The 15,738-nt window shown below is 38.7% G+C and overlaps 1 protein-coding gene across 1 annotated transcript in view; it reads right to left on the minus strand.

The window, feature by feature from the left end:
• Positions 1-2,569: 2,569 nt before the first annotated feature.
• NUP210 (nucleoporin 210) overlaps positions 2,570-15,738 on the minus strand; it is a 97,241-nt gene continuing 84,072 nt past the window's right edge. The window contains exons 35-40 of the mRNA XM_067543803.1: positions 13,428-13,574; positions 9,881-10,131; positions 7,712-7,928; positions 6,967-7,062; positions 6,776-6,859; positions 2,570-4,715 (exon numbers count right to left, since the gene is read on the minus strand). Coding sequence (XP_067399904.1) covers positions 4,615-4,715; positions 6,776-6,859; positions 6,967-7,062; positions 7,712-7,928; positions 9,881-10,131; positions 13,428-13,574 — 896 coding nt within the window. The 3' untranslated portion in view covers positions 2,570-4,614. The remainder of the gene's footprint in view (positions 4,716-6,775; positions 6,860-6,966; positions 7,063-7,711; positions 7,929-9,880; positions 10,132-13,427; positions 13,575-15,738) is intronic.

Genomic DNA, 15,738 nt, shown 5'->3' on the forward strand with positions numbered 1-15,738 from the left:
CACCGATATTTGGTCATACTGTCAGTACAAGAATAAATTTAACTCATGCAAGAAGAGTTCTGACCCCACTGGAAAGTACTCATAATAGCTGCAAGTTCATCAGCTTACAATAAATGTATGAGAAAGAAACTCAGTATTAGTTGTAGAAAGCCTGAACCTTATCCTAGTCAAATTGTTCTTTTAAGAAAAGGTTGAGCTTACAGTGGCAGCAATTTGTTTAGACAAAGAATACTTATATCCCCAAATAACCCTCCAGAGCACCAGTGGTTTGATGGTACCGTACAAGACTCAAACTCAAAAGCTTTATTTCCTCTTTTGGCAAGTTACTTCATGAATCAAGCCATCTTGCTTTTAAATAGTTTTTTTTCCCTTGACCCCTGGGCACTAGTAGTTTAAGGAAAGTCATCGTTCAGGCAGCTGGATGCATGCCAGGAAACTACACCTAAGGGCCTCAAGAGATGAAATATACAATAAGCTGTTCCCAAAGCACTCCATCCAAGTCACTTAATGCTTAGAGCAGTTCACATTAATTAAATACATGCAACACAGGACTGTTGGCCTACACCAGGAAGGGACTAAGTACTGGAACAGAGGAGGAATTTTTATCTTGAGAATAAACTTGTCTATAAACATTTCTAAAGTACTTATCACCATAGCAACTCGGTATCTATCAGATTTCTTTAGCTCACTCTAAGTGGAAAGAAAATGACATTTTTCTGAAACACCAGAGTTAGAAATGTGGAAACTAAGGCACTCTCTACCATCACTGAACTCAAGGGAGTTGGGGACACTCAGTAGAGCTGATTGGGGAGGGGAACCTATACATTTTAGATGAAAATTTGACAAAAATATTTAAATAGAAAATTATATTCTTGATGAAAGATTTAAATAACCCCTCAGAAATCTTGCCCAGCTCTAATGTTGAGGAACCCAAAGGAAAGGGCCCAGAATGCTCACCACTGTTTCAATCACAGAAGTTTTGTGGAACTCCTCAACTATTTCAGATGAGCATGCTCGGCCATTCTCTGTCAATGTCATAAAAAAAGCAGAATCAAAGGATAATCTGGATATCTTGCCTGGATATATCACAAGAAATCAGCTGCAAGATGTAAGTGTAGGTGACAACCACTAACTTGCATTTAACCTTGCTGTTTATGGGATCAACCAAATGTTTTGCTTCATTCTATAGCTATCTTCTTTACAGATCAGTTCAACTCTGCAAAGTGCCTTAGTAATAATGGCATCCTAGGATTTTAAATTACCTGTATTTCAGTGATTCCATGTAAAATTTGGTCAGTTTACAAGTAAAAGGCTTTTTTTTTACCCCCTTCAATTGCTAAATTTACATATTCACTCTTGGATCAGACAGTTAAAATAATTTATTTCTCTCTCAGACCACCTGTAAAATCCTGTAGGGCAAATTACACTTTCAGTGGCACCTGCATAATCCCACAGTCTCTAAACTATGCCATAAATTACACCATTATAATAAAAGCAAAAGCAGTTACGCAGGTATAAATGAGGGGCATAGTTTAGAGACAATGGCATTACACAGGTGTCACTGAGGGCATATCCTGGGGTGCATTATCTTTATTTATGGTGGCGATGGGTGAGAAGAAAAGAACCTGGCTTCACTGTCAAATCCTAGGGTGAATTTTCAGGTCTGACCATGAGAAAAAAACAACATTTTAACTTTCAACCTAAGCAAATGTGATATGCCAGTTAATCATTAGAGCCAATAAACATGACAGTCACTTTTTACAGTCACTTTGTGACACAGAATTGCATGTTAATGACAATAAAGCCATAGAATAGGCATGAATAATGAGGTATGTATGTAATGTAATTTTAGCTATTAGTGGAACCAGAACAGCCTCGCCCGACTCGCTGGAAGCTGAGGGTAGGACAGGAAGTATAAATGGAGAGCCCTACAGTTCAGTGGGGCTAGAGCTGCTGGGGAAGAAGGACATCTCCCTGCCACCGCCGGAACTGCCTGCCGCTGCCACCTACCCTGAGGAGACCGATGATGACCCCAAAAGCCAGGTAACCTATGGTGAGGTGGTAGGAAATAGCCCAGGCAAAGCAGCACGACTGTGCTGTGGCCTGGTGCTCAGTCAGCGTGTTTCGGATGGGACCCTGCTGACCCAGTGCCGGAACCTTCTGCTGCTGTTAGGTCCCTGGGTTGGGATGCGATGGAGTTGGACGAGCCTGCGTCCCCCCTAACCCCCTCTGCCATCCCCCCTGGGGAGGCACTAATCCCTTACCTGAGCCATAGACTGGTGCCTGCCATGCTGTACCCGAAGGGCCTGGGGCTACAGTCTGTTTGCCTGCTGGGCACTGAGGCGGCTTATTGGCCCCGCCCTGCCTGAGGGCCCAGGCACTGAGGCGGCTTATTGGCCCCGCCCTGCCTGAGGGCCCGGGCACTGAGGCGGCGGCTAATTCCCCCATTTTCAAGCCTGTCTCTTCAGGTCACACAGTGAGGGGGCATGGCCTCCCTCCCAGATGGACAGGGAAGGATGGCTTTGACCCCTTACACAGTCAAAACATAAAAATAGCCAGCAACACTATGTTAAGGAATCTTATAAAGCTTTATTAAATAAAAAAAGTATAAACACTCATATTTACATCCAAATTGTCAATTTTAAGCAACATCAGCATATAAGGCACATTTGTATTTCTCCAGCACTAGTAAATAAATTATACAAAACACCACAAAGGAATATTATCAAACAATGTGGCATTTTCCAGTAATACCATATAAAACTAACTATATGCCACAGAACATGTCTATGTGTACATTCAGGTCTTTCAAATATTTTCCTGTATAATCTTGCACATTTGGTATGTTTCACACAAGAAGAGCTGAATATTTTATTGGCTCACATTGTATAATACAATGATATTGTGTTCTTTGTAACAAATCACTTGTGACTATCTTCACTGAACTTTTTGTTGTTGTTTTTTGACAATTCACAACTAAGGAAATTCACAGTTGGCACTCTGACAGTATTTTATATATGTAAAGAAAACTTGATGCTGAGAGTTATAGCTGCAAAATATTGCTTGCAGGATGAAAGAAAATGACCAAGATTGCAATTTTAATCATCAGAGAGAGGATTTAATATACCAAAACTGAGGTAACTTTCCCTCCTAGGATCAATATTTTAAAGCTACAGCTTGAAAAACACTTTTCTCATGTTTTAAAATAAATATATAAAAAATCTCACTGGTACGTACTTTGTTGGCAGTCTTGATTTCTGAAAAGCTCCACATGTCTGAGCATGTGCAGTGATCTACCTCCTGGTTTGGTAAAGTACCTTCTGATTTATCTGTCAATAATGCAGTTTGTGTCATATGGGCCTGTTCTAGCCAATCAAAACTTTAAAAACCCAAACAAAAATGCAATAATGTACTACCTATGCAATATGCTGCATACTTATTTTGTTACACGTAGCTATTATATACTAAACACTCTCTTTACTATTAGGTAAGATATTAATTATGCCAGCAGTAGGCTCTGCCTGTACATACCGTTAATACCTAGCAGTAAAAATCAACATTTTTAGGGTGCTCATATGACTATGTGTACCGATATGTTGTACCAGAGACAAAGAGATGAAACTAACTGAAATTCATGCTTCATTTTTTATCATAAAACATGCCACTTAGTTCACAATGCAGTAACTGGGCAGTGGTGATGCCTAGAAGATCAATTTCTACTGAGGTACTTACATTTCTAAATCAATCAATAAAAACACAGTATTCTTCATGTTTGTTTTAACAAATAGAAAGCCAAAGCCAAAAAAAAAAAAAAAAAAAAAGAACTGCCTTCAGTTAAAAAGATTTGCATACTCCTATGTAACCACTCTAGAAATCTTCATTCATAAATTATGGTTACTCTAGAAAGGCACATGGCTTTTTAGCATTCTCGGTCATTAGCACAGGAGAGTATAGTAACTATAAATATACCGCAATTGGACCTATGTGGAGCCGTGTCTACAATTTTGTGTAAAGAATAAAGAAAACAGACTAATCTATTCACAGTTATTACAGTATTTCTCATTTTTAAACTGGCAAATTATCAAGATAAATCACATTGTAAGGCTAAAATATAAGAACACTTATCAGTGCAGTACATTCCTGAGTCTCATGATGATAATACTGGATCCCACAGAAAACTTTAGTCCTTTGAAACACAGAATCCTTCACATTTTTGGCTCACATTTTACCTGTTTTACTATTTCCCTTCTTCGACAACCATGTTAAAAAGAAAGTTAATTTCCACAGGAAGCAAATAAAAAAGCATAATACTTAACCACTTTCTTCTAAGCGTACCTTCTAATTGCGTGAAGCGTGTAGGAAAGCTAGCTTAGCACTAAGATAGCTAATTGTCCAGTCATCTTTGTCAACCGGGCATAAAATAAAAGATGTAGGAATAGGTTTTATAGGATTGAAAGAGCATTTTTAAGATGACTTGCATTACACAGCATTTGAAAGTTTTTAAGCCTACCTGATAATTTTTCAGAATGAAATGATTTTGCTACTAGTAAAGACATTGACTTTTCTTTTAACCCAAGTATATGCCCTTGTGCAGATGAGTCTTGTAGTCTTTCTTTAATGCGAAGCATAACCAGTACTCCATAGCTTGGAGGGAGGACTGTTCTTTCTATCTGAGGATGTAGGACTGAGAGAAGTTGCAGATGAAACAGAAAAACCTACAGTTGTGGAGAAAGAGAGAAAATAATCATATTCAAGAAAGAGGTGTGGAGGGAGGGGAGTAAAAACCAACAGCCGTTCTTAGATTAGATGAACAACTGGGAAGGGAGTCTCAGGATTCACTAAAAATAAAGCTGTCCTTTTATATTTTCAGGTACATTTTCATACAATGAGTTCTCTATTTCTTCTCACAAGCAACATGAATTAATGCAAAGATAAAATTCCTGAGGCCCTCACATTATTTATTTAAGTGAAATATATGATGACAACAAGTAATTATCCGGGTTGTTTTACCTCACTCTCAATAACCAAAAGGCATTAAGATGAAGCATGGCCCCCAGTCCAGCAAAATATTTAAGCCTGTGCTTAACTATAAGCAAGTAATCACAACTGACGTAAATTGGATTATTCATGTACTTATGTGCGTTGCTTGCTCAGTCTCCTACACTATAATAGGTATTCAGTGACTCGTTGTTTGTAGGAGTGTGTCAAATTGATTGATCTGTTTCTTTGTGAAAGTTGATGTGATTTTTTTCAATAAATTATTTTTATGTGGTTTCAGACCACCTGATGTTTTGATTTTTCATGTCAGTTCAGGAAACTGAACATTTGTCATGGGCAGGTACATGGAAACTCAAATTCACACAAAAATTCATAGCCAGGAAGAAAAAGAATTTGAACAGTATTGCAAAAATTAAAAGAAGAGGAGGATGAGTAGTTGCTAGGATTTGCAAAACTAACCCTGCTTAGTAGGAATGAGGGGCTTGTGTGTTCTCTTTTCACCTCCACCAATGACTCACCGGGGAACTAACATCAGGACCTGCACTTTAACTGAAGACAAAGAAGTTTCCTTTTCTGTTCTATGTAGGACTATGCAGAGGATGTAAGTTTACCTCTTCAGTAAATTGGAGGCCTCATAAGCTTCATTTAATAAATGAATCTCTTGAACATTGTAGACAGTACTGTAGAGACGATCACTAAGACAACTGAAATCCTGGGTAATTAATTTTGATTCCTTGCAGGCCCTTGCCCAGACTTTAATAAAGGATAATGTAATGCCAAGAAGGCAGAATGAAAACGTAAGCACATTTCACTAATTATAACAATATAAGAATTTTGAGTATTTCCCAGTTACGCTGGGCTTGATTTCCAATTTAAAGTTAAATAGTCTCTCTGTTCATTTTTTTTCTTTTTAAAGAAGGGAACACGTTACTACTCTCCACATTTTCTTTTCTTTTCTGACAAAGTGGCGCTGATGATGGTAAAGCTTCTGGGAGTCATGACTTTGCCTGAATCTTCCATGATAAGTAATGGGCTTTTCACCAATCGAGCCTGAAGCATTAACACGCCCTTTCACTCCAGGCATTCTTTTGGCTAACCTTCATTCCACTAAGGCTGCTTTAAAAATAAACAAACAAACAAATAAATAAGTGTGTCTGTTGTGCCACAGAGGAGACTGCAATGTCCATAACAGCACGGGAAACTCCACAAAAACCCTGGAATTTCCCAAAGATCATGACTAAGACAAGGTATTAAAAGTTTCTCTCTCAATTAGGAGTGCAACTATTGAGGGTCAAAAAAAGTCTGATTTTTCCTTATGTTTCTAATCAAACCTAAGTATGTACCCAACGTAACATTATGATTTCTGATGTGCACATTACATAAAAGGCAAAGTAACATCCATATAAGGTACATACTGAACTATGGAGGTTTTATCTTTGGCTTCTATAGGAGCAGGATCTGGATCTTAGTTTTCCCATTATTATTTTATTCCAAATATTTCTTCCAAATTACCATTTATTGCTCCTGATTCTAGTCTCCATTACAAAAATGTAAACACAGGTATTTCCACTGAGGTATAAGGAATCACACCAGTCTAGAACAGGTGTGTGTGAAATCAGAAACAGGACAGCAAAAAGTTGCATGGTGCTTAAGTGCCCGCCTTGTAATTTATTTCAGGGTACAGGATTCTTTTTAGTGAAACCTCCTTGTATTAATTCTGATGCAATATCTAGAGTAACCAATTCATTTAATGTATAAGTGGGTAACAGCTGCTTACTGTTATAGCTGTGCTGAGGTGTTGTCCTTGGGGTAAATGCTGGGTAAGTGTTCTGCTCTTTTGAGGAGAAAATTGCATGGTAGGCTGAAAGACATTACCAAAAACATTTCAGTGTGGAAATTATTCATTTAAATCACGGCTAAAATGTTTAAAAGTTAGGGAAATATTATTGCAGCTTTTTACTCCCTTACCTATGATCATAACAGCTGTCCCTGCCAGCAGTGCAAAAAGTGTGAAGAACATTACTTGATAGGAATCAAGGAAGTGTTGGAATAAGCTGGCTCCATCTGTGGAACCGATTGAAAAAAAAGAAAGATACCATATGATGTTATAAATAGCATTGTATATTTCTAATCCCCTCTAACTATAACTGGGCTCTTTTCCTAGTTTTTTCTATTTCATTTTGAATATTTATTTGTGCATGATACATTTTATAAGTTTAAATAGCCTGATTGACTTAGATTACTATGGCAATTTCCAATATAAATGTTCAAAAAGTGTTTGTCAATGATAGCACAAAATAGATTGAAATGTCGCATACATTGTTCCCACGTCCTCAACCCACTAATCACTTTTGACAATGCCAAGCCATGTTTAAGAGTATGTAAAAATTAACCAAGAAATACTATTGGATACTATATTATCATGGAACTTATGCCAGCTGGGGTAGGCAAGCTGCCATTAGAGAGCACATCCCAAAGACAGTAATTGGACTGACCCAGAAAGGGAAATATGTTCAGCGTTAGCCACGAGGAGCATTTGCATGCAAACCTCGCTGTCAGGATATTAGTGTTTATCTTATGTATCAGCAATAACTTTTTAGCTGACAATTATGCAGGGTCAAAACTAAGCCACACTAAATTCTACACCACCATCTTCAATGCTAATGGACCTGGGAGATTTATTCGGACACATGAAATGGAGAGATAAACTTACGTCTCACTGGCTCACTTCTGTCAGTTACATAAATCACTGTCACGGGAATAGTGATAGACTGGTCAGTCACTGGGCTAGATATTGTAAGAACGGTTGATAAGGATCCCTGGCTTGGAACTCTTGGATCAGATACACTAACAGTGTAGGTTACATAACTAGGCAGTCCATATGATTTCTCCTTCTCAAAGGCCTTCACCACCGGTGACCCACATTTCACCTGCAAAACAAACATATCGTTCAAACAAGCACTTTGCATGCCCTCTTTTCTTGGTTCTATGCCAAAAGATGCATAAGAATTACCACTCTATTGGAAGGAATATAACTTATTTGCTTCCTAGAGGAGCGTACATTGTAACCATAGAGCTATACCATCAAACATCCATTCACTCCCCCTCTCTACTTGCCCAACTACCTTTTGCCTATTTAGTTTCAGTATTGCTGCTGTCAGTTTTGGTAAACCCCCTCTTGCAAGCCTGGACAAGAGCATGCATGTGAACTCCTCACACAGTAGCATGTGAAATCAACAGCATCCTGCCAGGGCATGACAGGTGAATGACCATCAACTAAACAGTTGACCAACTGTACTGTTCGGAAACAATGTGAAAACAGAGAAAACTATTTTCACTCCCTGATCCCTACCTGTTACATAGTCTCTGGGATTCATTGTAACAAAACTTGTACAATACAATATATGTAACAGTATATTTCCACATAGAAATGGGATTCTCAAATTGGTGGAATCTCTAAGATACAAGAATGTTAACGTCAGCTACAATATTTTTCCTTCTATAAATTAATTCTTCTACTGTCAGGTAATGTCTACACAGTGAGTCAAATACTAAAATGCTTTAAAAACATAGCAAAGTTGATGAACACAGGTTATTATTTTAACATCAGATCTCAAATTTCAAGATCAGTTTCTGCATTTAGTCCATGGGGTGAAAGGAAAAACAAACGATCACATATTAGATATCCAAAAGTATATCAAATTCTCAGCTGGAGAAAATATACACAACTGTATGTGAACAATTACAAAAAACTGGTGCATCATCTTTCCCCTCTGTAGAGATTATAAACATCTGCAGTTCACACCACAGCAGGTACTGTCAGAAGAGATTTTTGAATTTTAAAGGTCATGCATGTATAAGTACATAAAACCACAGCATCATCGCAGCTAGAGATGGCAAAGAACTGAGTCAGCCCACAAAAAGTGCAGCACATAATCCCTTGACAGATGTTAAAAATAAAGTGTCATGTTTGCTAGTTTATCCAAAAGGCAAGTCTGTTTGGGCCTCTCACAATAGCTACTAAGAATGGATCTAACAATCCACAAACATGTAACTATGGGCATGGGTTATAGCTGGCTGTGACGGAGTAGGGGAACTAACTGCCCCCTAGTACACAGGGGGTTAAATTCCAGCTATGTTTTCCTCTCCCCTTGCATAGGTGCCTAGGGGAAGATTTATGAGCAGGTCTGTTGGGAAGAGAGAATGGCTGTGGGAAGGCTCCATGACAGCACAACTGCTGGGGGGCTGAGTGAACCCCATGTTGGGAAATCTAGCTCTTGTGTTTTGCTCAGGGCCATTTGTTACAATTTATGCCGAGAAAGATTTTACCCCTGCTGAAAAATCCTGCCAATTCCTGCTGCTTGATTTCTCTTGAGCCACCTCATCAATTCATACCATGCCACACCTCCTGGGGCTATTATGGTACACACGCCCTGGCCTTGTGCTGTTGTGCCATCTATATTTACAATTGGCTACTTTGTGACTTGCACAGCACTTCTACACATGGGAGAGTAAGAGTCCCTCTTTTGCACACGTGCATGGGCTACCTGGGTCCTGGGCCTGGCCAGATAGATGTAAGTGGGCAAACTCAGACCAGGCAGGCAGACCTTTGGCACCAATCCCCATAACAAGCTGGCCAGCACAGCTGAGCCAGTAGGAGCATGAGTGTGTGTTGTAATTTACTATTGGCATAGGCCAGCCATAAATGACTCCTCCCCTGGAGCAAGGGGAAGCAGGGAGGTATTATGAATCAGAGGGATGAGAGTCACATTGCCTCCTGGGAGTAGTCCCAGGGAAGTGAAGTTTACACACTGGCCCCTTGCTCAGAGCTGCACCCAACAGCTCAATACAGCCTTAAATATGTCATGATAATTATACTCACCTCCACTTTGTCAAGAATTTCAGTGGCTCCAAATATTTTCACGTCAGAGCTTGTGTAATGGTTACTTAAGAGAATTTCAGTCTGATCAGCATAAAATCCTGGATTGAATGGCACTTCAGCGCTGATCTGCTCTCCAGAGAAATGGCTGCCCTGGATTGAAGCTGTAACTCTGAGAGCAGTTTTGCTCATGCTCAGATGCTTCAGCTGCTTGTCAGTAAGTCTGTGCATTGTGACAGAACAGGTATAATATCCTATAAAGATGAAAAAAGTTCAAACCTTGTTAATTACTCATGTTTCTTTATGATTTTTCTCTTTGCAGTGAAGAACATTTCTTGTGGAAGAAGTGAGACTTTAGAGGAGAATTGAACAAGGAGAAGGTGGTGCCCTGACAAATCACAAAGGAGAGGGCATTCCAAGAGTGGAAAAAGGCATAAGGTGCAGTGGACAAATGAGACCCTAGGATGAGGGCCTAGCAATAATTCCCAGTGGTACTGAACTGGAAGACTCTCTTCATCCCAGCATGATGAAGAACAATCAGCCAGTTTTCAATCTATGTGAAATTGCCCAGCTGGTTTGAGCCAAATTTTGAGTGTATGATTTCTCGGGACACAGAATCAAATGCTTTACTTCAACCCAAATATAACAATATACACTCTGATCTCTTCATCCAATGTTGTAATTCTAGCCAACAGCCATCATCATCAACAACCAATAACATCACTATCAACTTTGTCTGGCATGCTCCTTATAAACCCAAACTGTTTATTGCCTTGTTGCACACTGTGCCATTACTGCTTAGATATTCAGTGATTCCCTCCAACCCCTTAATAGTCATCCTATTGTATTACTAAGGATTAATAAAATAAATTTAAAAAAAAAAAGGAATCACAAAGTGAGTAGAGTGGATATTATCAGTACAAACTGATTTTCTCCTACACATCAGTTCCCTTGTAATTTTCTCCCCCATTCATTTTCTGTATCAGAAGACAGATGTTTTTCTCACAAAATTTGAGGGGGAGGGAGTAACCACACACTCACACCTTGGAAGGTTTGGCTGACCATGTGTTTGTGCACAGATCTGAAGCAAGGATAAATAGATGCCCATTTCTTCTCTGTATAAAGAAACTGCACACATTTTACCTCCGAAGGTGTACTCTCTGCAGCACTGGACAACAAAGGCAACCTCCATTATACAAAGTGGACAGGAACTGACAAGTCTAACAGACTATTATAAGAATGCTCTCTCCACATAATCTGTGTTTTTAAAAATCATATTGTAATTCATCTACAGTTTCCCTGTGCTTTCCCAGTGTTGCCAATTCTCACGATTTCATTACAAGTCTCACAATGTCTTGATGGTTTTTAAAGCCCCAGCTCCTGATGTCATGGGTTTATAGGAGAATCTTAGCTTTCATTAAAATAAAAAGATTCTAGCTCTCATGGTTGAAAACATGAATCCCTAAAATGTTCACAAACTAAATAAAATATAAAAGAAAAAGAACTTAAAATGCATTAGGATAAAAAACCGTACAATTTTAAAGCCATTCTCGTGATTTTTGAATTCCTGGGGTTGATGATACTGCAATATCTGCAGAAGAGAGGACAGTGAATGGACTGAGAAGATCAGCTTTAGCCCAACACAAGTTATGGGGCTCAATACAGGGGTATCTGGGTGGAATTTAATGGCATATGCTGTACAGGTCTGTGCTCCGCAGAGGCGGATGGTTCATATTTTGGGATCTCTGTGGCGGGAAGGAACAACCGGACAAAGGAATACCCAAACAAGGATCTATTTAGCCACAATAGTTAGTGTTATCTGAGCAGCAACAACACTTAGCAATCAGTACCTGAGGGTCCATGAGCGCTAAGGCTACAGATTGAGGGGTATTACGAGTACGCCCCAATCTACTCAAGCAGGAAAGAAGGCGCTTACCAGCACGAGGGCAAGGAGGCCCATTCTTCGCCCTTTAAGCGAGTTGCAACCAGGGAGCCGATCTGCCCGGGGCATCCGCTAGTACCTCGACGGATCCACGGAGAGCCTCAAGCAGGGCGGCACCTGGAGGTCCCTCTATACCCCTCTTCTCCCTAACCCTAGCAATAAGTTTGCCGGCTACTGATTACGTATATCTCAATCTACTTAAGGATTGGGCCTTAACACTTGGTTTCTGTTAATCTGTTGGCTATTAGCTAGGGGCATTCGGGACTTTTCTTCCAAAAGCTGCAGTTAGTTTTTTATAGTTAAAGTTATCTTTACAGCTGGTCTAAGCATCCACACAGCTGGTCTAAGCAAAAAATTTTTATTAATCTAAGAAAATTCTATGCTATTTTCATCCTGAGGATATTTTTAGGCCCCGGAGATAGTTCCTTTTATCTTCTAGGCATTTTCCAAAGGACAAGGCCAAATCTAGCCCTCAGGAGGCCTTAGCATTGCTCATAAAGCCTACTCTGGATTTCAGGGCCTGGTCCTGCCAAGCTAAGCTGTTTTCGCGTTACAATACTCTTGCGCACCCTACAAGGTCACACTAGATGATTCAATGGTCCCTTCTGAGCTTAAACTCTGAATCTGAGACTGAATCTAGATAGAAGACAAAGGCATTGGTGCCTGGCAGGGGAAGCAGCTAGAGGAATTGATGTGAATTATAACTGTTGATGGATTAAGGCCCTTCCACTGCTGAAGAGGTTCCCAACGTTGGGGTATTTCTTGGCACCTCAGTGCTCACGAATTCTTAGGTGGTGGTGGCTTGTACTACTACTACTACCAATTTTTTTTGGGGGGGGCGGAGGGGGGCTGTCATCTGAAATTACTAAGAAATTGAAACCTTGCCTCAGAGAAGCAGGCCCTGACACTGTCATCTGTGCCTTTTGCACATCCAGATCGGACCATTACAATTCAAGATAGCTGGGGCTACCTTTATATAATTCAGCTAGAGCAAAACATGGCATCTTGCTAGCTTTGTGAAATGGATCAGCATGAGCACATTATTCGTCTGTTCCACAGATGGCACTCACTTCCCATCCATTTCAAGGTGCAATGGAAAGACTCATATGTGCGCAGTTATTCGTATGTGTTTGCGGAATCAGGACCTTAATTTACACCCTCACCTTTTCAAAAGTGACCTATTTTGGCTTTTTAGGATTGAAGTCTGGAATAATGATGCAGCCCAAAATTCTATCAGGTGCATCATTATTTTTAATTAAATTCTACATGATTGGATCATGTACAATTTATCAAAACAGCACTATATAGATAAGAGGACAGATGTGGAAATTAATGACTGGTTTAGGACTCGTTTGGAAATATTAAGATCTTGACCATTGTATAGAGCAAATTGTAACAGAAATGATAAAAATGTCAAGTAACTACACATCAGTAACAAACTAATGTTAAAAACTCTTAAATTATGCTTGGGAACCAATCCTTAATTCCTTATGCATTCAAGACTCCCACTGGCTTCAACAGGAATTCCGGATGCAAGAGGAATTCTAAAACAAACTGTAGTAGCCTGTTGCTCTATATTTGTCATCTGAGCTCCTTTACCCATCTTACCTGAAACTGCATCAAATTCAGGTTCTGCTGTAAAAATATCATGTGCTGGAAAATCAAATGCATCGTTATTAAAATGAAGATGGCAGGCGATACTGGACTCTGGCTGTAGCTCTGCAATGGCTTCAATCTGAACAGGTGAACATTCTCCTAAGGGGAACAAAGGGGAAAAAAAATAAGGCTTGTAAGATAAAAAGTAAACTTTGCTAACACAAAAGGATGGCTCAACATCATCTCTGAAAGGAATTTTCAGGTCATTCTGCCACCCTCATAACCTCAGATATACTATAAAAAGGTCTTATAATAAGCAATGTATGTATAACTTAAATTTTTATAATGGTAGTTTAGAGAAGTAAAAAAAGAAATTTTTTATCAGTCAGTGAGTCATACTGAACCACAGATTTCAGTTCACTTACACTTTTTTTCTATAGATTGTACCTTGTAAGGTAGGCAGACTCTGGAAGCCCCACTAATGTGTTTTTCAGTAGTTGTCACGAAGACAAATTATGTAATTTATTATTGGATTTGAACAGGTCAATAGTGCATCCAAAAATATGCTAAAAATATCATTTCAACAAGTGCTTAATGTTAAGACTGTTCAATATTAAAAAAAGGCTCTGTGATTAAATCAAGTATGGCTCATTAATCAGAAGAGATAATATGATGTTTAACTTCATCTGTAAAGTGGTTCTAAAAAAGAGTCACATTTTTGGTGCAAACGTCAATCACAGTAATGGTGAGCACAGGCATGTTTAATGCTAAATATATTACTTTAAAAAGTCAACTACATTCTAACAGCAAACCAATCAAAGCTGGTAGTTGACTCCTTTTTTCATCAGTAAGAAAATCAGACATTTTTATTGATCTCTTTGGTTTAAAAAAATCATGAAAGTATCCGTAATTCACAGAAATAATGAACCAAAGTAGTTCCAAAAGAGCTCTATACAAAAATGCTAACAGATTCTATATTAGTCCATGTCCATTACATGAAAAACAAAAGCCCAATTTAAAAAACAAATGTCAAGCTTGGAACTTCTGAAAACAAACACTGTTGCTTTGCTCACAGATATATCTGAAGAAAAATGATGGTTTTGGTCAGACAAGCATTTCTGTTCTCTCTTTTTTAATACAGAAGGCCAAATTTTCAAATGAGAATATACACATTAAAGCTGAAAATTGGCTTTCTACAATTGTACCAATTGGTACTCAGTTAAAAATCTGTCCGAAGTATCCCAAAATATGACCTCTCTGTCCGCATCTGACCAGACGCCACATTCTTTAGTATATAAGTAGAAGAAACTTGAGAGATTTTAAAATTTGTTTTGTTTTCATCAGGGCAAAACTGGAAATTGAATGGCTCAGTGAACTGGTAATAGGATACAGAGCGGTTCTTCTCTAGGTTTCCCATTCAAATCCAACCTGTCAGCATTGACTGAAAGGCATCTGACATGGCCTGTATGAGTTAAGTGACAACATCACTGCATGTGCTTGCAGAAAAGTGTCTAGATCACAAAAAATGTTGTTACAAAGTGATGCTCTTACTGACAATCTCGGCAGAAATATCAAGAGCTGAATAGGCCTGGAGACTAATCTGTTCTCTCACTCTGCAAGTGGTTCCTCCCACACAAGGCTGAGATAATGTGAATTGATTCTGCCTGTGCTGTACCTATTCTGCAGAAAGAGGGAGTGAGCCTGCAGGACCTTGACTTTGGGTGCTTCTTATGAGCACTGAATCCAAGCAGACTATATTTTAAAGGCCTATGGCAATAAATGTGACAGTCAACTTGAAGTACACTTTCCTTGTACATCCTTTTCCCCTCATTTGTTGGGAGCAATTTAACTGGTTTTATTTCTGAAACCTCTCCCATTTATTTACTTTAATTTAGAAATTCAAAATTTTAAAAGAGTCCTCTAGCTGGTAGAAAAGTAGGGATTATTATTTTTATTTATTTATTTATTTATTTATTTTGGCTAAAATTGTTGTAATTCTTTCCATTTTCCCGACCAATATATGAATTTTTAAAATTAGCTCTATTGATTAACTTTCTCAATTTTTTTTCCATTTTTGGAAATCCAAAGGTTAATTCTCTTTGAAAAGCTGATTAAAGTTCAGAGCTATTTCGAGTTAGTTAACTGCAAATATTTTAAAATCCATATTTAAACAATGGCTCAAACTCCCCCACCACTCTCAAAAAACCCACAGAATAATTCCTGTACATATATTACAAAACAGTCATTTGCATTAAGGAGTGATTTAGAGATGCTTATATTAGTTCAAAAATATGCTCATTTCTTTTTCCAATGTAACATATCA

Source organism: Emydura macquarii, unplaced genomic scaffold (genome assembly GCF_026122565.2).
Source record: "Emydura macquarii macquarii isolate MOO-44397 ecotype Brisbane River unplaced genomic scaffold, CSIRO-AGI_Emac_v2 contig_968, whole genome shotgun sequence".
Classification (NCBI taxonomy): Eukaryota; Metazoa; Chordata; order Testudines; family Chelidae; genus Emydura; species Emydura macquarii.